Source organism: Ochotona princeps, chromosome 2 (genome assembly GCF_030435755.1).
Source record: "Ochotona princeps isolate mOchPri1 chromosome 2, mOchPri1.hap1, whole genome shotgun sequence".
Classification (NCBI taxonomy): Eukaryota; Metazoa; Chordata; class Mammalia; order Lagomorpha; family Ochotonidae; genus Ochotona; species Ochotona princeps.
Genome location: NC_080833.1, coordinates 106278151 through 106297004, shown reverse-complemented (window position 1 = coordinate 106297004; position 18854 = coordinate 106278151). Strand labels below are relative to the sequence as shown.

Sequence of the window (18854 nt, the reverse complement as noted above, 5' to 3'; positions counted from 1 at the left end):
GGGTCCCAAGGCTTTGGGCCGTCCTCTCCTGCTTTCCTAGACCACAAACAGGGAGCTGGATGGAAAGTGGAGCAGCTGGGACATTAACCAGTGCCCATATGGGATCCTGGCACATGCAAGGCGAGGATTTAGCTACTAGGCTACCATGCTGGGCCCAAATAAATAAATAAATATTTATGTTAAAAAAAGTCAGTTCTCTTGTTTCATTTTATTTTTTGAATGTGGTTAGTAGAAATCTCAAAGTTGTAGATGTAGTTTGAGTTCTATCCATGCTGGAAGCTGGACTGGCAAACTCCTGCACACATACACTCACAGACTCTCCGCTCTCATGCCCAGTGCCTATGCAAGCATAACTGTGTCCTTCTCAGGGTCCCTTAGGGCATAATGTTCTTCTGCTTTCAGCATCCATCATGCTTTTGTGGCAGGATTGCATCCTGTGACGCAAAGGCCCACATGTGAGCGAGGCTACTTTTCCTTCCTTATCAGCCTGCCTCTCGGCACTCACCATTACATATCACACTGGCTGCCTTTCCCACTTGAAATAGAGGCCACTTAAGGGCAGAAAGATATGTGACCAATCCTTTTGGCTTTTTTGTTTGTTCATTTTTTGTTTTGTTTTGTTTTTGTGGTGGGTGTTGGAAAGCTATATTTAAAAAGAAAAGAGACAGAGAAAAATATCTTCCATCTGCTGGTTCACTCCTCAAATGACTGCAACAGCTGAAACTGGGCCAGTCTGAAGCCAGGGGCCCAGAGTTATTTATTTATTTGAAAGGCAGATGACAGAGAAAGGAAGAGATAAAGGGAAAGAGAGAGACGTTCTATTGCTGTTCATTCTCCAAAAGCCCACGGCAGCAAGGGCCACAGCAGGAGCCAGAAACTCCATCCTGGTCTCCCACGTGGGTGACAGGAGCCCGAACACTCGGGCCGTCCTCTGTGGGTAGTGTTGCAGCAGGACATAGTCAGGCCTGGAGCCAGGCATTCTGACAGGAGAGGCAGGTGTCCCAGGTTTAACTCACCCACTGCTGGGTCAGTACTGGCTTTATGTAGGGCTAGGGCCGCTCCGTAAAAACTGACCACAGAGAAGAAAGAGGATAAGCCCAGGGAGGGTGGGCAGAGGAAGTGTCTTGCAGGAATTAGGGTATGAAAACCTGGTTTCTGAGCACTTGTTTCTGAAGTTTCTTCCTGGAGAGAAATGGCTCAGGTTGAGCCTTTAGGCCACAGGCAGAGTTTTTTTTTTTTTTTCTCCTGTTTTCTTTTTAAGATTTTTTTTTTAATTTTTAAAGATTTTTTATTTCTTTTTAATTGGAAAGCCAGATATACAGAGAGGAAGATCTTCCGTCCAATGATTTATTCTTTTTTTTTTTTAAAGATTTATTTATTTTTATTACAAAGTCAGATATACAGAGAGGAGAGAGAGAGAGGAAGATCTTCTGTCCGATGATTCACTCCCCAAGTGAGCCACAACGGCCGGTGCTGTGCCAGTCTGAAGCCAGGAACCTGGAACTTCTTCCAGGTCTCCCACGCAGGTGCAGGGTCCCAAAGTCTCAGGCCATCCTCAACTGCTTTCCCAGGCCACAGGCAGGGAGCTGGATGGGAAGTGGAGCTGCTGGGATTAGTACCGGCGCCCATATGGGATCCCAGGGTGTTCAAGGCGAGGACTTTAGCCGCTAGGCCACGCCGCCGGGCCCTCCAATGATTTATTCTCCAAGCGGCCGCAATGTCTGGAGCTGAGCCAATCCGAAGCCAGGAGCCTGGAGCTTCTTCCAGGTCTTCCACATGAGTGCAGGGTCCCAAGGATTTGGGCTGTCCTCGACTGCTTTCCCAGGCCACAAGCAGGGAGCTGGATGGGAAGTCAGACCTCCAGGACACAAACCGGCGCCCATATGGGATCCTGGTAGGTGCAAGGCAAGGACCTCAGTCACTAGGCTACTGCACCAGGCCCTTTCCCCCTATCCTTACCCCCTGTGTCTCCCAACCCCAAGGGCCCCAAAGAACTTCAAAGATGAGCGTACAGTTAAACTCAGCAAGCAGCAGCTTCTCCTCTCACACTCCCATCCTGGGACCTCAGGCCAAGACAGGGAGGCCTGAAGGCATTATGCTGCCCACAGCTGTCTTCCCAGTCACCGACTAGGAGGAAGCGTGAAGGGAGTTCACTGTAATTCATTTTTGTGACTGTTTAATAGTTCAATTAATGCAATTAGCCCCAAGCCTGAACAAGCAGCAAGCGGCAGAGCTGCTGAGAAACACAAAGTAATAGAATCAGCAGAGCTGTGGGGTCTTCCCCTTCTCCTTCCTCGCATGATCTGTTTAGCATCTCCATAAGTATCGAGATCACATTAGAAGGAAGGAAAGGGAAAGCAGGGTGGGGCCGAGGAGAGCAGAGCTAATTTGGAGAAGCATTTGCACTTCTGCCCATTCTGCCCCTTGGCTAGCTCATCTCCTAATCGCAGGCTGCAGGGACTTCATACATCTCCCCCAGCCCCACCCCTGTCCCAGGGCACCCTACTGAGCAGACCTGGGAATCCCTGGGATGAAGTATAGCAAGGTATGCACACTTACACACTCACTCAAACATAGGCAGAAAGTAGCTTGGGGCCACAGAGACCCAGGCCAAGGAGGGTGGCAGGTGGTTAACAGTAGGAGAACAGACTATATGCTTCCCCCAGGGTTTCAGTGTAGGCAGAAGGGGAAAAAAGACCAGGCTTAACCCGGGCTCTGGACCCAAGAGGAAGTGTTTGACATGAGTGTCTGGACAGTAAGCTGGAAGATGGGGAGTGCTCTGAGTCCCTCCGCCCCTCCTTTGCCTGTCAAATAAAATGTTTAATTAAATGTGTGACTCAGGAGCCAGGCTGGCTGCCTCCAATCTCAGCCCCACCTCTTTTCCAAGGCACATTATTGAGTTTTCCTGAGCTTTTGTTTCCTCATCTGTACCATGGAGGGGACAACTAGAACCTGTGTCAAAGGGGGGTGGTGAAAGTTGAGGTGCAAGTGTGAAATCCTTGAAACAGCACCTGGGATGCTGCATCACCGAAGTACTATCCTCTCATCTTCGGGAGAGGGACCCGCCTGCCATGATGGCTCAGGGATTTCCACATCTCAGAGACCCCGAGGCCTCACGCTGGGGTGGAGGGAGCAAGGGTGCGTGCCCCAGTCTGTGAGCAGCTGAGGGAAAGCAAAGGCTGCTGCCGGGGCCCCAGCAGGTGCGTCCTGCAGCCTGGAGCTTCTGTGGACGACCCAGTGTGGGCAGGGGTCAAGCTCCCTTGAGATCCTGCGGTGCGTGGATCACCCCCAGATGTCACATGGGGGAGTGATGGCCTCCTGGCTTCTGCTAGCTCCCTGCTCCCAGGAGAGCTCCACTCTGAGAACCCTCTGAAAGACAGCGGAAGCCAATGAGGGCGTGAATGGGGCTCTCTGCCGGGAGCTGCCCAGCTGTGGTGCTTCCCACGGAAGGATTTGGGAATCCACTAGCCTCGAGGGTTCTTTACATGAAGTGTTGCTCATACCCACCAGGCATGAGCAAGACACAGTGCTAGACACTGGGAACAGTCAGATGCTAAACTCAGCCGCACCCCGGTCTTCAAGGAGCTTCCAAGTGAGAGCGGGCCTGCCACCCTCCCACCTCCCACCTCCCCGCCCACGCTCTTGTACACACAAACCCCCCAGAGGGAGAGCTGTCAGCAAATGCCACGGAGCTGTAGTTGCTCTTGCTTCCTTTTCTGGAAAACAGTTCTTCCTGCACTCCCCTCACCCTGCCCCCTCTCTCGACTCTCCCTCTCCATCCGTTCTGCCCCTTCTCCCCCTCATCCAGACACCACGACCTGCTTTTCTCCACATCCAAATCTCCTTCCTTCCCCTTCCACCTGCCCGACTCTTCTATTTTTCCCCTGATTTCTTTTCTTGGCTCCCCACTCTTCCGAGATGCCAGGATCCCCTATTTTCCCTCCCCCACCCCCAAACCCCCAGCTCCCATCTCCTGGGTCTCCTCTTCAGCACCGGGGACAGCTCCAGCCCCCGGAACAATGGACCCCACCTTAGGGCTCCTCTATAAATTCTCCATCTTGGTGCCTTGCCCACAGCTCCAGACTGGGGAGTAAGATGGGGGAAGGGCTGTTATCAACAGGACCAGCTGCTCTTCTGGGGGCGGGCAGGCAGTCGGGGAGGAAGGAGATAGAAAGAGGGCGTGGCTCTTGCCTGAATTGTGCGTCTCTCTCCCGGGTAGAGAATTTGTTTTCCACCCCTGAGACTGACATCACTGCTGTCAGGGGAAAGGAGGTGGGAGTGGGGAGGGGGGTGTGGAGGGGGGAGGTTTTTGTTGAGGAGAGCACGGCCGGAGAGCAGAGCTCCGGGACCCAGGTGACCGGGAAGGCAGGCAGCCCCAGCCGCGGCGGGAGCAGCCAGCAGCAGCCCAGGCCCGGGGACCGGGGTGGGGGTGGGAGGGGGGCTGAGGGGGAGGACCTGAAGGTGGGGGGCGGCAGGGCAGAAGGACCCCCGGAGCCCTGCCGCCATCAGAGATCGAGCCTCTGGCATCAGGGATCTTCGGACCCAGCAGAAGGATCAGCCACCAGGGGAGGTGTCTTCCCCCGGGAAGCCAACGAGAGCTCCACCTGCCCCACGTCAGGAGTGGGCCCCCTCACTGATGCTGCTGACTGCCACACCAGGCCCCTAACCGCCTCCCCACCCCAGTCTCCTCCCCACCACCTCCTCAGGCCTGTTCCCCCATTCCCAGCGCTCCTCTGCACCCTCAGGTCTCCCACTCCTACCCGCCACTTCAAGCCCAACACCCCAGCTGCCACCTTAGCCTTCCAGGTCCTTGCCACAGTGACCCCCCTCCCTGGGACACCTGCCCAGTCTCTGGGAGGGGGATCATTTGTTTGGGTTATGCCCTCTGGTGGCATGACAGTATCTGCCTAGACCCCTGACCCCTGGCCCTCTGCTTTTGGGCCTCCTTTGTGTGAAGAACACCCCCTCCGCTCAACAGCGTGCTTGGGGGCCACAGAACAAGCCAGCCCCAGCCAGGCACCCCCTCATCCCGGCCCTCGCCACGCGCCTCCTTGTCAGGCAGTTCCCCCCAGGCCTGCTCCCCTCGGCCCCTCCTCCTGGGCCGCCCCGATGAAGGAGCCGGATGCCATCAAGCTGTTTGTGGGGCAGATCCCGAGGCATCTGGAGGAAAAGGACCTGAAGCCCATCTTCGAACAGTTCGGCAGGATCTTCGAGCTGACTGTCATCAAGGACAAGTACACCGGGCTGCACAAGGGTGAGGGGTCGGCCCAGCAGGGCTGGGAGACTGGGGGGCTGGGAGGAGGGTGGGCCAGGCTGGAGGGGTGCAGGGGCTGGGAAGGAAGAAAGCAGTCAAGTACCAGGAGGGGCTTGAGAGTGTGGCTGGAAGAAAACTCAGCTAGAGTGACCAACTAGGGGACCAAGGACCAGCCACTGGGAACAAGGACCATGGAAGGCCTCTTTGGAGTAAAGACTTATTTAAGAGGTCTACAGGGATGTGCATCCCAGAGACTGGGGAGTAGGGGTTGGGGGGTGAACTTGAGAAGCGACTGAGAAACTAGAGCTGGCTTGGAGGATCCAGAGCCAGGCAGGTGTGTGTACAGGGGTTTTGTCCAAACAGCCTCAAGTGATGCTGGGATGGGGGATGGGGCACAGTGTCAGGTGCTCAACCTGGAGGAGTGAGCAGGCCCCCAGGCTGGAGAGAGGGACCTGAGGAGCAGGGCAGGGAGGCTGGGCAGATCTGGGACATGTGCAGGACTTGGAAAGTTAAGAGACGTAGGGCGCTGCTCGGGCTGTGTGGTGTCCTGCTCAGCAGGGCCAGCCCAGAGTTTGAGTGCTGGGATCCATGGGGCCCATTCCCTTCCTCCCTCCACTGGGCCCAGGGAAGAGGCACTCCAGCTCACTGTTCTTTGCTTTCCTCAACCCACCTTCTCCACTTGCCTCCTGTGGAGTTGGGGAGAGCTGAGGGTGGAGGGGACAGTGGTGAGGAGAGGGGTGACAGGACCAAGATGGAGGGAGGCAGAGGCAAAAGAAAGCATAAAGAAGAGCAGCTGAGGCAGAGGGAAGACCTCACACACTCACACAGAGCACACACTCACACACCCACACTCACTCACACACGCATACCACATACTTACACATCCACACCCACATACATACCACACATACACATTTACACACACCACACCCACATACACTCCACACCTGAACACACACACACCTACACACATTCACACTACACACTCACACACTTGCCTAGTGCTCACTTGTTCTTCCCCTGTGCCTCAGCACCCCACGGAGCCCCATTTCTGGAGATTCCCTCATCCCACTCCCACCCAAGCATCCTCTCACCCTCCCTCACCACCAGCACCGAGGCCTCTGGTCTGGGGCAGGTGTCCACTCCTGCCCAGACAGACACCTGCTGGCCCCAGCATACAGACAGAGGCAGGCTTCCTGGTGCTGATGTTTAGGAAGCAGGGAGCACCTCAAGGCAGGGGAGAGTGGGGCCTCCCCCCACCCTGTCTCTCTGCCTGTGTCCCCTCACCCCCAGGATGTGCCTTCCTGACGTACTGTGCCCGCGATTCAGCCCTGAAGGCCCAGAGTGCCCTGCACGAACAGAAGACACTGCCAGGGGTGAGTCCCACCCTTTGCAGGGCCTTAGGAGCAGCACTGCCCGCCCCCGGGGCCCCAAGTATACTGTCCACCTGCTCTCCTCACCAGGAAGTCCCTCTGTCTTGTCGTTCCAGTATCTGTTGTTCTGGCTGTGGATGACCTGGCCAGAAGGCTTTAGCTAGGAAGGGGCAGCCAGGTCCCTTCCCCACTTCCCAGCCTGCCTAGGGGTTAACACAGTGTCTGGGGAGTGGGACAGCACTGGTGGGCTGGAGGTGTGGCAAGAAGATTCTGGATTCTGGGGGAGGGGAGCGCGGGGTGGGGGGGCAGTCCAGGCAAGCAAGGGATTCCCCCTCCCCATCCCCCCCCACACCAGGCACTCTTTTGTGGCTCTGGAGAGGCAGCCTGGTGCCTGAGAGATGGGGGAGGGGTGCCCAGAGCCTGAGAGCAGGCAGCTGGGGCCTGCTGGACTGGCATTGCTGGAGCTGGCTTCGGAAACTGCCTCAGGAGCCCCAGGGCAGCAGAGCAGAGCCGGCCAGGTTAAGAGGGGCAGAGGTCAAGGTGGAGACTATGGCCTGGCCCTGCCAGGGGTGCCTAGGGAGTGTGCGGGGGCACATCTCTGCCTGCTGCCTGTAGCTGGACTTGCAGATTGTCCTGAATCTGGGTGGGCAACTGAGGGAGGGAATCCAGGAGCTCAAATCGTCTGCTTTCAGTGGAACTTGAGCACAGCTGCTTTCTCCCAGCCTGCACACCCCGGGAGGTACTTCCTGAGTGCTAACTCCACCCCTGCCTTCAGCAAACATTTGCTCAGCATGGCTGGAGTGCTGGGCACACACCTGTCCCTGCGTCTTCTCCCCACTTCCCCCACCCATGCAGGAAGTGGGACCATGCCACTGGGCCCTCTCTTCCTGGGAGGGAAATGGACAAGGCAGAAGGGGGAAGGAGATGATTAAGGACAAACAGAAGTGTTTCAGACACCCCCAACTGGGAGTCCTTCCCAGCTCCAGGACCCAGCCCTCCGTGGCCTCAACCCTGGAGCAGGGCTAGGAAAGTACTCCAGCCCTGTCCCCAGGGCTCTTGCATCCCAGGTAGTGGCCAGCACAGCCTTGCCTCACCAAGGGAAGGGCCCACGCATGTGTATGAGCAGGCTCAGGATTCAGGGCAGGCGTGTGTTCGTGCATGCACGTGAGCGTCCAGCAGGCCAGATGTGTGGGAGTGTGGGTACACATATCCTTGGGAAGCCTGGGCCCCATCTGGTCCTCCTTTTTTTCTCCTCCCAAATCAACCATTTTCATCTTCCTTGCTGTTTGTCTTTTTCTATTGCTTCCTTATCTCACCACTGCCCGCACCCAACTCCACCATGGAAACCAAGAGGGGATTGGGGGAAAAGGATGAGGCAGAAAAAAAGGGAGACCAGAGTGGGGTCATGGGGGAGAAGGTTGGCTCGGGGTGGGTGCTAGCTGGGGCACATGTGTTGCACCTGCCGGTGAGGCCCAGGCACAGCCTCATCTTGGGTGCAGGAAATCAGGCCCAGACTGGGAGGGGGAGAGAAGGGCACCCAGATGAATGATTGTCCAGCCCTGCAGCTGTGTGCTGGTTCTTCCTTCTGCCCTGGACCTAAGGGACAGAAGTCAGAAGGGCTTGAAAGCTTTCAGTAGAAAATGAGGGATTCCATCCTCTAAGAGGGAATCCCTCTACCCTAACAGCCTAGGGGAGTACAGCCAGGGCAGTGGAGGGGAGCAAAGATTCATGAGGAACCCCCACCTGATGCTTTGTATCCCCAAAATGGCTTACCCCTGCCTTCTGCCTTATTCTGGGTCCTGGGTGTCTGTGCACAGTTTGTCGGGAAGTTCTTATTGTCTGACCTGCATACCCTCTTGGAATGAGGACATTCAACTTGTGTGTGTGTGTGTGTGTGTGTGTGTGTGTGTGTTCCTGCATGTTGAGTCTGGAAGTTCTTACCCTCCAACCTTCAGGTTCTGTTTCAATGGATGTGCTCAGCTTCTCCTTGCTCCCCAGCTCTTGTCACCCCAGAATCTAGAAGGTGCCATCTAATGAGGGTGACATGTTGGGCTGTAGAGAATAGAGAGGCTGAACCTGTGGCTGGTGAGTCCCGTCTCCTCACCTCTGAGGGCTCCCTGGAGGAGTAGCTCTGTCCTAGTTCCCTGGATTTGTCCTGTGAGCAATGTCTGGCCTCCTGCTGTGGAGCAGTGGGGACACCCGACTGGCCACTGCTTCCTGCATCGGTGTGGGCCACAGCCCCCACATGGGCCTGTCCCTGTCAGCCTGCAGCAGGCAGAGGTAGCGAGGACCCTGCTCTGAGTGTGAAGCCCAGAGTAGCTGGGCCACAAGCCCTCTAACGGATGAGATTGCGTAGATGGGAGAAGGCTTCTCCCAAGTGAGGGCTGTGCTGTTGGGGAGACAGTTGGGGGCACAGCTATGCCTGCTGGGGCCAGAATAGCCCCTGATTCTTGCGGGAGGCCCTGGGAAGGTGCCAGGAAGGCAAAGAGGAGGAGGAGCCTGCAGGTTGCCAGGTAAACAGGGCATGGCCAGACTCAAGGGAAGGGGCAGGTGTGCCTGAGCAGGCAGCACTAACAAAGCTGAGCTTTGCACAGGAAGTGGCAGGCCAGGAAGGAGGCTGGGAATGGGGGGTGGGTGCTCCTGGGTGTGCGCCTGGGCACCTGGTCATGTCTCTGTGCAGGACCCCACCAGCTGGGTGTGTGTGTATGGCGGTGGGGGGGTGGGGGTGCTATTGACAGGCTATTTTTGTACCTGGAAGCCTGTGCCGGGAGGGACTGGCATCCCTTTCTCCCTGGGCCCCAGGTTCCCCAGCTGGGATGAGAACAGCAGAGCCCCGGGGGCCCGTGGAACGGGTCAGTGACCCTGGTTTGGATTCTGCCTCTGTGTGTATGTGTATATGTGTGTGTGTGTGGGGGGGTGGGCAGCGGGGGAAGGAGGTGCTGGCAGTGGGGGAGGGGGAGCTGGCAGCTGGCCTGCCTGTGAGGGAATTTCCTGCTCACTGCAGCCTGAGAGCAGGACCACAGACCCTGAGCGGCTGACTGGGGGCCTTGGTCCCACACGCACACACATCCCTAAAGGAGATTGGACCTTGGATGGGATAATCTCGGATTGCTGGGAGCTAAAGTAGGGGGAAGGGTGGCCAGAGGATTTGTGCGCCCGCGGGCCTCCCCACCAGCTGCTCTGGATGGGTGGGTGGGAGCTGCGGGGGGGCGGGGCTCGGGGAGGCGCATCCTTGGGGGTGGGGCTTCCGTTGGATCCCCTGACACCTGAGAGGTGGGACAAGGCAGGGGCAGCTGTTACTTCACGCGTGCGTGTTAGGGGAGGCCACATGAGGTGTCCAGATGTCAGCACACCAGAGCCGAAGGACGCCTGAGAGGGCTGCCCCCTTGTTCGGAGAGGCGTTGGGAGCCAGAGAGAAGCGGCTTGTCGGTCACCCCTTTGTGAGAAGTAAGGTTACCCCTCCAACCTGGTCTGCCTTCCACTAGGATTCCTCCAGCCCCACTGTCTGCACAATGGTTTCTCTGACTTGAATGTTTCGGGGCATCGATGGCACCAGTACTGCTCCACCATCAGCAATCAAAATCCTGGTTACTCACAGCAAAAAATGTTCAGACGCTAGATTCTATCTCCTTGTCCTCCCTCTCGGTGCTTATGGGGCTCTACGCCCTGGCCAAGGCAATGAAACTGTGGGCATCATTTCAAGTCCTCTCACCAGGCAAGAGCACCCAAAGTGGGACTAGGAATTCCTGCATTGCCATGCTGACAGCTGAACAAAAGCAGGGCTGGGGAGAGGGCAGGGCTCCTGGGGGCACTGCTGTGCCCAGGGCACATGGCTTGGCCTTTACTCCCTCCAGACATCCAGGACTGCTCTGCCGGAGGAGGAGGCAGGTGGGAGAAGGGCAAGTGTGGGCCCTGCACGACCTGCTCTGTGCGCCTGTCTCCAGAATCAGGAAGTTGGCCCCAGCCCCTCCCCCACCTCCCAGGCTCCACCAACTCCTCCACCCCCTAGCATACCCTATACCCTGTTCTTACCACCCCCCAACTCCTTCCCCGTGTGTGTGTGTGTGTGTGTGTGTGTGTGTGTAGCAGCAGCAGAAATGATGACGTCACCACGGTCGCCAGGGCGACGGGGACGGATAAATCAGGCTGAGTGGGCGGTTGCCATGGTGCGCATTCTCCCGTTGCTACGGAGACTGGGCATCTGCTCCCTTTGTGCTGCCCGAGTGCCTTCCCCCTGAGGTCAAGGGGTGTAGGGGGGCAGAAGGAGAGGCAGACACACCTCCAGGGGTCAGAAGGAAGTCTGGGTCTCTGGTTGTGGGGGGGAGTCTCCTTGGGTCCCTTCTCTTGGGACTTCATGGGATAGCCTCTCTGGTTCCCTGCTTGAGAGAGCTGAGACAGCTCTCAGAAAGGAGCCCCTAGTTTGGACTCTGCTCCACAATCAGGCTTCTTCCCTCACGAGAGTTGCAACTGCCCTGGGCCCTGTTGTGGTAGGGGGAGGCCAGCCTCTGTCCTGGGGCGTCCTCTCGCTTGCCAGACCCTGGCCCTCCCCTGCAGGCCGCAAAGACCCCGGGTCTGAGTGGGGCGCTGCCTCAGAGGGGTTGCCCAGCAGCTGCCTTCCCTTCTCTCCTGTAGATGAACAGGCCCATCCAGGTCAAGCCGGCCGACAGCGAGAGTCGAGGAGGTAGGTTGTGTCCCTTTGAACTTGGTCCTGCTCCTCCCACCCCTAGACCTAGGACTTGGCACAGCGTTTCTTAAGGGGGAAAACAAAAATCTGACTATTCTTTAAAGAGAACAGGTAGGAGATGGGGTGTCTGGAGGAGGTGAGATCCAGCCCATTATAGGGATGGCTACACTGAGGCCCAAAAAGATCTGTTGAAGCCCTCTAGCCCTGGGAAAAGCACTCAAGTCATCTGTACCCCTTGGGCCTCAGAGTTGGGGGAGGGACAGACAAGTGTCCGGAGCTCCAGGGCAGGGGTGGGGAAGAGGCTAGTAAAGCCCCTGAGCACGCCTCCTTCCTGTGCCTATCCCCCTCCTCCGCCCTGCCCCCCAGAAGACCGGAAGCTCTTTGTGGGGATGCTAGGGAAGCAGCAGACAGATGAGGATGTCCGCAAGATGTTCGAGCCTTTCGGGACCATAGACGAGTGCACCGTCCTCCGTGGGCCTGACGGTACCAGCAAAGGTAGCCCCGCCCCGTCCCCACTGAGCTCCCACGGGCTGTGTTCTCTAGGCACCCACCCTTTCCCTCCTCTACCTCTCGTCAGGCTGCGCCTTCGTCAAATTCCAGACCCACGCCGAGGCCCAGGCAGCCATCAACACCCTTCACAGCAGCCGGACCCTGCCGGTGAGTCCTGGCTGCCTAGCACTCCCACCTGCCCTTGCTGCTCACAGAAGGGCCGTCCTTGGGGAAGGAGAGAGGACCTAGGACTTTGTGCAAAAGGCATGCTCTGGCAGGAGAGCCCCATCAGCACCAGGGGACCCTCTGGTATTTCTGCCTCTGATGGTCCACTCGCATCTTCACTCTGGTCCCTATCCCTCCTCTCTGGTCCCCTCCATTCCTCAACACTCCTATCTCTCTTCCTCCATCTCTCTCTCTTTCTCTGCCACCTTCCCACATACTGCCAACCCCCCTCCTCCACCTCATTTGCTAAAGTGCCAGGACACTTCTTAGGGATCCTGTGTGCCCCCGGGCCTCTCAATGGCACTGGCTCTGGGGAAAGCACTGGACAGGGACTCAGAAGGATGTGGTCTTAATGAAATAATTGGGAATCCCCAGTCTGGCTCTGGAATTCCAGGGTTCTGGGACAATGCACTTGAGCTGTAGTTTGCAGTTCACAGTTGTGGTTTCCTAGCCCCAAGCGTAATCTCACCAGACCTGGACTGTGGGGGCAGGTGTAGCACCCTAAGAGAGCGCAGGCACCGCTCATGGCTCTCAGCGCTGAGGCCTCACTCCTGCACATCAGCTCCTGGTTTCCCAGACCCCTGGTGCCTGTACACTGAGCAAACATTACAGGCACAGGCAGAGGCCAGGTGCTCCCTGGATGCGCAATCCTGAGGGGTGGTGCTAAGGCCAGTCCTGAGGGCTCTGATGTGTCCCTCTGACCTGCACATGGGGTCCCCGGGATCCAGGGTGCCTCCTCTAGCCTGGTGGTGAAGTTCGCCGACACAGAGAAGGAACGTGGTCTCCGCCGGATGCAGCAGGTGGCCACCCAGCTGGGCATGTTTAGCCCCATCGCCCTCCAGTTCGGAGCCTACAGCGCCTACACCCAGGCCGTGAGCACTGATCCTTGAGGGGGCAGGGGCTGGGGCCTGGCTCATCCACCTGCTAGCCCACCCTTCTCCCCAGCCCCCAGTGTCCTGCTCCCATCCTGTAATGCTGAGGGCCCAGGTGGGTGTGGGTATGTGCCTGGCCCCATTTGGCTGTCCCCCTACCCGGCAGCTGATGCAGCAGCAGGCGGCCCTGGTAGCAGCTCACAGTGCCTACCTCAGCCCCATGGCCACCATGGCTGCCGTACAGATGCAGCACATGGCTGCCATCAATGCCAATGGACTCATTGCCACCCCCATCACCCCATCCTCAGGTAAGACCTAGGCACAGCAGGGCTGGGCATGGCCAGGGCAAGGCTGGGGGTGGGTGGAGGGGGTGGAGGTGGGAAGGGGAAGCTGGGGAGGTCCAGGGGGGATGAGGGGAGGCAACAGGGGTGGGGTCAGAAAGCAGCCTGCTTCCCGCACCCACTCTTGGCCTCGCTGACTCGTTCTCTGTATCTCTGTGTGTGTGTGTCTGCTTCTCTCCTCTGTCTCTGTCACTCTCTCCTCCCAGGAACCAGCACCCCTCCTGCCATCGCTGCCACGCCCGTTTCTGCCATCCCTGCTGCCCTGGGCGTCAACGGCTACAGCCCGGTGCCCACCCAACCTGCTGGGCAGCCTGCCCCTGATGCTTTGTATCCCAATGGGGTTCACCCCTACCCAGGTGGGGCGCCCTGCCTGCCAGCCTTGCCGCACCTCCCCTTGCCAGCCTGCCCTGGGGTTACAGGCTGCTTCCCCCCTGCTTCTGGGCAGGGCCAGCTGAGGCTTAAAGAGCCAGCTGCCCAGCAGATCCAGGTCTTCCAAATGCTGGGTGCTCTCCTTCCCCATGCTTTGTGCATTCTGCCTTCACACTCCATGCCCAAATGAGGTCCCTGTGCCACCCACCAGCCTCTGCTCCAAGAGGTGCTGCAGTGGGAGGTGGGTGGTTCCCCCCATGTCCCAGGCCCACTCTCACCATCCGTGCTGCTCTCTGCAGCCCAGAGCCCCGCGGCACCCGTGGACCCCCTGCAGCAGGCCTATGCGGGGATGCAGCACTACACAGGTGAGAACCTGCATGGGGTTAGGGGTCAGGACTGGGGCATCTCCTTGCCTGGCTGGCAGCCCTCGGCCCTATGGAGGCTGTTGGCTAGGCAGGAGAAAGGGAGACAGGGTTGGCTCGGTGAGTCAGGGAAGCATCACCTGTTCTCTCTGCTCTCCCCACGCCAGCAGCCTACCCAGCAGCCTACAGCCTGGTTGCACCTGCGTTCCCGCAGCCTCCAGCCCTGGTTGCCCAGCAGCCCCCACCACCTCCTCAGCAACAACAGCAGCAGCAGCAGCAACAGCAGCAAAGAGAAGGTGCCAGCCGGGGCCAGGCCCTCCTAGCCGGGAGCTTTTCAGGATGGGCATTCCTTTTTGCCCTTGCTCCACGTGTTGGGGTGGAAGCCGGTGGCAAGGAAGTGCAGGAGCACTGGTCCGCAGGGCTGGGGACTGGGATGGGCAGCTGTTTCGGGCACCTGCTTTCTCTGGTGCCTTGATTCCTGACTGTTTCCAAATCCCTGAACTCTTCCTTGGGTCTCTGCCACCACCCAGGCCCTGATGGCTGCAACATCTTCATCTACCACCTGCCCCAGGAGTTCACCGACTCTGAGATCCTCCAGATGTTTGTACCCTTTGGCCATGTCATCTCAGCCAAAGTCTTTGTGGACCGGGCCACCAATCAGAGCAAGTGTTTTGGTAAGACGACCCTGATCCAAGACACAAACTGTGGCACCTTTTCTGTTTTGTTTTTGGTCAAACTCCACGTTAGGCCAAAGTTTGATACATCTGGAGGCATTTTAATGGTTGTAGTGAGTTCAATGTTTGGCCAAGAGTATATGATAGAGCCTCTGTTTTTTCCCTCTCCATGTTCATTTTATTTGAAGATGAGAGCCAGAGAGAGAGAGAGAGAGAAAGAGAATCTCTTATCTACTGGCTTGCTCTCCATATGCTGCAATAATTGCAGCTGGGCTAAGCCAAAGCCAGTAGGTTGGAACTCCAGCTGGATCTCCCATGTGACTGGAAGGAACCCAGATGCCTGAGCTGGCACCTGCTGCCTCTTAGGAAGCTGGATTGAAAGCCAAACTTGGACTCAGGCCCAGACATTCCAGTATGGAGTGTAGGCACCCCCAGGGGCAACTTCTCAACTATAGAGCCAAATGGATGCTCCAGAAGATTCTATTTTTTTTTTTTTAAGGATTTATTTATTTGCAAGGCAGAGTTACAGAAAGGAAGGGAGAGACGGAGAGATCTTTTATCTGTAGGTTCACTTCCTAAATCACCACAACAGCACAACAGCTGGGACTGGGTCAGACTGAAACAAAATACAAAAAACAAAAAACCTAGCTACCTCTAGGTCTCCCGCACAGGTGCAGGGTCCCAAGGACTTGAGCCATCCTCCATTGCTTTCCCAGGCCACAAGCAGGGAGCTGGATGAGAAGTGGAGCAACCAGGACACAAACCAGCACCCATATGGGATGCCAGTACTATAGGCGGTGGCTTTACCCATTATGCCACAGTGCTGGTTCCCAGAGAACCATTTTTTAAAAAGACTTAACTATTTGAATGTCGGGAGTGGGGGGCGGTCTTTCATCATCTGTTTAACTTTCCAAACGGCCACAAAAGCCAAGTGTGGGCCAGACTGAAGCCTGCAACTAGGAATGCCATCTTGCTGCATTACAGTGCTGCCCTAGAAAGAACTGTGATACACTGAACAACCAGGCTCATCTCTTCATCCAGGAAACCTTGGCTTCCTCTCTTCTCCTTAGCAGCTGGCCAAATCCATGCTATCCAGTCTCTGAACTGGGCTTGAGGCCTGAGGCTGTTTGCTTTTCAAAAGCAAGACTTGAGGAGTAGGCTTTCCCTGCTCCTCTCTGATGGCCTGTAGGGTCCTCCCAGCCTTGGGAGCCCTTGGAGGTCCCAGAAGTGGCGGCTGTTCACAGGCTGGTTCCCAGTACTCAGGGTACTGCACGACACAATGGTAGGAGAGTCCTAGTTTGTGGGGGCCTGCCTGGGTGTACCCATTCATGCTCCTACTGGTTGCAGGCAGCTCTCTGAGCGCCTCAGAGAGAGGGAGGCAAGGCCCAGGGGAGGGAGGAGGCCATGCAGGCCACACCTTACAGCCCCTCTCGCTTCAGGCTTTGTGAGCTTTGACAATCCAGCCAGTGCCCAGGCTGCCATCCAGGCCATGAATGGCTTCCAGATTGGCATGAAGCGCCTCAAAGTCCAGCTGAAGCGGCCCAAGGATGCCAACCGGCCCTACTGAGGGCCCCAGGTGGGTCCTGCTCCTGTCTGCGTGCTCTCTTTGCAGTCCCTCTTCTCTCTGTACACGCCAGTCAGGACCTTCCCCGCATCGCCCTGCCCCCAACTCTGGACACCAAGCAGGGATCTGGGGGCGGCCCCCTCAGCTGTTAGCAATCAATCTCTCTCACACACACACACACACATACACACACACACACCCCTTATGACCCAAGAAGACAGCCAAGTCTGCCTGTGTCCTGTACCCAGAACAGATCTTTCACCATATATGGTCTTGTGTGTCTGGTCAGCATCCATCTGTCTGTGTGTGTCTCTTTTCCTGGCTTTCCTTGGGGATGGATTGGAATTAGGGGAGCATGATTTAGGGAGCAAGGGGGCTGGTTCCAGGTACCAGAGGGCCAAGGGAATCTCTGGGTCCTGGCTTCCCTGTGGCCTTAAGAGTGAGGGGTTTTTGCTCAGGCAGCAGTAGCCCCCGGGGTGGAAGAGAGCCCACAGGCCCAGCTTGGGGAGCCCTGGCTCTGAACCCCTGGGGCATTGCTGGTTTAGGAGGAGGAGGAGGAGGCATGGCCCTGCCTGTGACTTCCCCTGGCCCAGTCCCTTCCACCCCATTGCCAGCTGCCACTCCCAGGCCCACGGCCACCAAACCCTGCACCATGCTTACTCAATCTCCTTTGGATCATCCCTCCCACCCTTGAAGAAACGTAACCCGAGAACAATACCCACGGTTTTCTGTTTCTCCCCTTTCCACCCCAATCCTGGCTGCTTAACCCCCCCGACCCTGGGGGTGCCCCCCAGCCCAGGGCCCGTTCCATTGTCGGCTGAAGCCCCCATCCCCGGACCCCTGCTGCGGGCCCCTGTAAGTTGCATGGGAACGAGCGTGTTGTCTTTGGAGCCAAGTGTTTGTTATTTGGGGAGGGGGCTGTGGAGGGAAGCGCCCCCCCAGCCCAGGGTCAGGGCCGGGGGCAGCTCGCGGGATGTGCTTGGTCAACAGTGGTTGGTGACTGTGGTCTGTGTTCTGTACATCTCTCTCTCTCTCTCTCTCTCTCTCTCTCTCTCTCTCTCACTCTCTCTCTCTCTTCCGCTCTCTTCCTTTGGAGTAAGAGCGCTGCCCGGGAGCTGGGGCCTCTTCACCCCCGAGTCTCCACCCCTAGGCCCCGCCCCGACCTTCGGCGGTTGCTCTCATCCTTCTGCAGGTGTCTCTCCCCACCTTGCCCGCGCCTCCTGCCTCTTCCTCTGCCTGCCTGTGGTTACAGTTCTTTGCCTCTATCTCTGTAGCTTTTCTCTCCCAGCTGTTTAAGTGTCCCCCACCCACACCCCATGTCCTGTGGTTTCCGGAGCCGACTGCCCATCTCCTCCAGCCCTGGCCTTCACTCTCCCGGCTGGGGTGGGAAGGGCCCGCCTCCCCGCTGGCTTCTTCGGGCTTCACTCTTGTCTCCTTCTTTCACAGGTCCCGGGATGCCAGAGGAAGGGGCACCTCCTATCCTCTTCCCACATCTGCCCTGGGCCTTGACGGGGCCCCCCTCTTCAAGGGGCACAGGAGGCCAGCCGGCCGGCCGATCCTACTAACCCAGCCTCTGCTGGGACCGTGGCTGCCATCCCTAGCTCCAGGGACTTGTTTCCTGCCTCAACCCTGGTGCCCTCATGGCCTTTGCGAGGGAGCAAGGAACAGGCTAGAAGGTTCCAGGCTGTCTGCCTTCTACTAGGGCTTTTTGGGCCGGGTGGGGACTGCCTCCCCACCAGCAGGCCTGGGCTGGCTGTGCAGGCTTGGGGAAGAAATGAGGGTGGGGGGTTCTCACAGACTCGCTGGCCCACCCGTTTGTCCCCCAGCTTCTCTCCTGAACTAGGGGTTTCTCAGAAGCTGCCTCTCCACCCCTCCCCACTCAGCTAGAGGTAGGATATCCCTGAATGCTGGGCTCCCAGCCCTAAAACTTACTGCCTCCCCCAAGGGCCCCCCTACAGAGGGTGTGGGGGGGCCCCGAGGGCTGTCTCTCTGCCAGTTAACCACAGAGACCCTCCTTTTATGAGGAAAAGACCTCCCCCTAGACCCCTAAAAATGTTTACAGTCTCTGCTGGTCCCCTCCGTGTACATAACATTGCTGCCGCGCCCCCAGCCTGGGCCCACCGACACTGTCCGCGCTCTTTCCTCTTCTCTTTCTCTCTCTGTCTCTGTCTGGGAGTTGAGACCATGTTGCCCTTGGAGTTTTTTTCTCACTCTCATGATTTCTCCCTTTGCTTTGGGGGTACTTGGGTATTGGGGAGAGGGGTGTGGGAGGGACAAAGGGGTTTATTACCTGACCATTTTCTTTAGGAAGAGGTTTTAAGGGAAAAGAGAAAAAAGTGGGGTGGGGGGTGGGAGTGGTGAGGGGAGACTGGGGAGTCAGTTTCAGACAATTCTCTATGCTTAACTTATTTATTTATTGCATTTTACTTTGAAAGAGTTGGTCTTTTCTGTCTAAATAAAGAAAAACTTTAAAAGCATCAAGTCAGAGTCTTGGAAGGTGGAGATGGAGGGAGGGACAAAGAGTGAGTTTGGGGGAAGAAAATGTTACCAAGAAAGACCTAGCTCTTGCTGTCCATTTTTTAATGTATCCATCCATCTATCATGTATCTACTTATCTTCTCTCTGTCTTCCTACTATCTCTCTCAAA

The 18854-nt window shown here is 57.3% G+C and overlaps 1 protein-coding gene across 11 annotated transcripts; it reads left to right on the top strand.

Moving 5' to 3' along the window:
• Nucleotides 1-4311: 4311 nt before the first annotated feature.
• On the top strand, nt 4312-18366 carry CELF3 (CUGBP Elav-like family member 3). 11 transcript variants are annotated; one of them, XM_004588898.2, is made up of 14 exons: nt 4312-4353; nt 5149-5254; nt 6548-6630; nt 11260-11308; nt 11678-11806; nt 11889-11968; nt 12754-12897; nt 13064-13205; nt 13445-13594; nt 13907-13972; nt 14137-14265; nt 14500-14643; nt 16083-16219; nt 17654-17963. In XM_004588898.2, the coding sequence occupies exons 4-13, from the start codon at nt 11260-11262 to the stop codon at nt 16208-16210; spliced, it is 1161 nt and encodes a 386-aa protein (XP_004588955.2). In that variant the 5' UTR covers nt 4312-4353; nt 5149-5254; nt 6548-6630; the 3' UTR covers nt 16211-16219; nt 17654-17963. The 11 variants fall into 11 exon arrangements, with proteins under 11 accessions (XP_004588955.2, XP_058516256.1, XP_012783557.1 ...); XM_012928103.2 differs by lacking the exon at nt 4312-4353 and having other exon boundaries at nt 4453-5254; nt 14140-14265; XM_058660272.1 differs by lacking the exons at nt 4312-4353; nt 17654-17963 and adding an exon at nt 18034-18366 and having other exon boundaries at nt 4454-5254.
• The last annotated feature ends 488 nt before the right edge of the window (nt 18367-18854 follow it).

Coding starts and splice junctions, on each gene's coding strand:
- CELF3 (XM_058660272.1), top strand. CDS start 5,110: ATGAAGGAGCCGGATGCCATCAAGCTGTTTGTGGGGCAGATCCCGAGG. Junction 6,631..11,259: donor AACAGAAGACACTGCCAGGG/GTGAGTCCCACC, acceptor TCTCTCCTGTAG/ATGAACAGGCCCATCCAGGT. Junction 13,973..14,136: donor GGGGATGCAGCACTACACAG/GTGAGAACCTGC, acceptor TCCCCACGCCAG/CAGCCTACCCAGCAGCCTAC.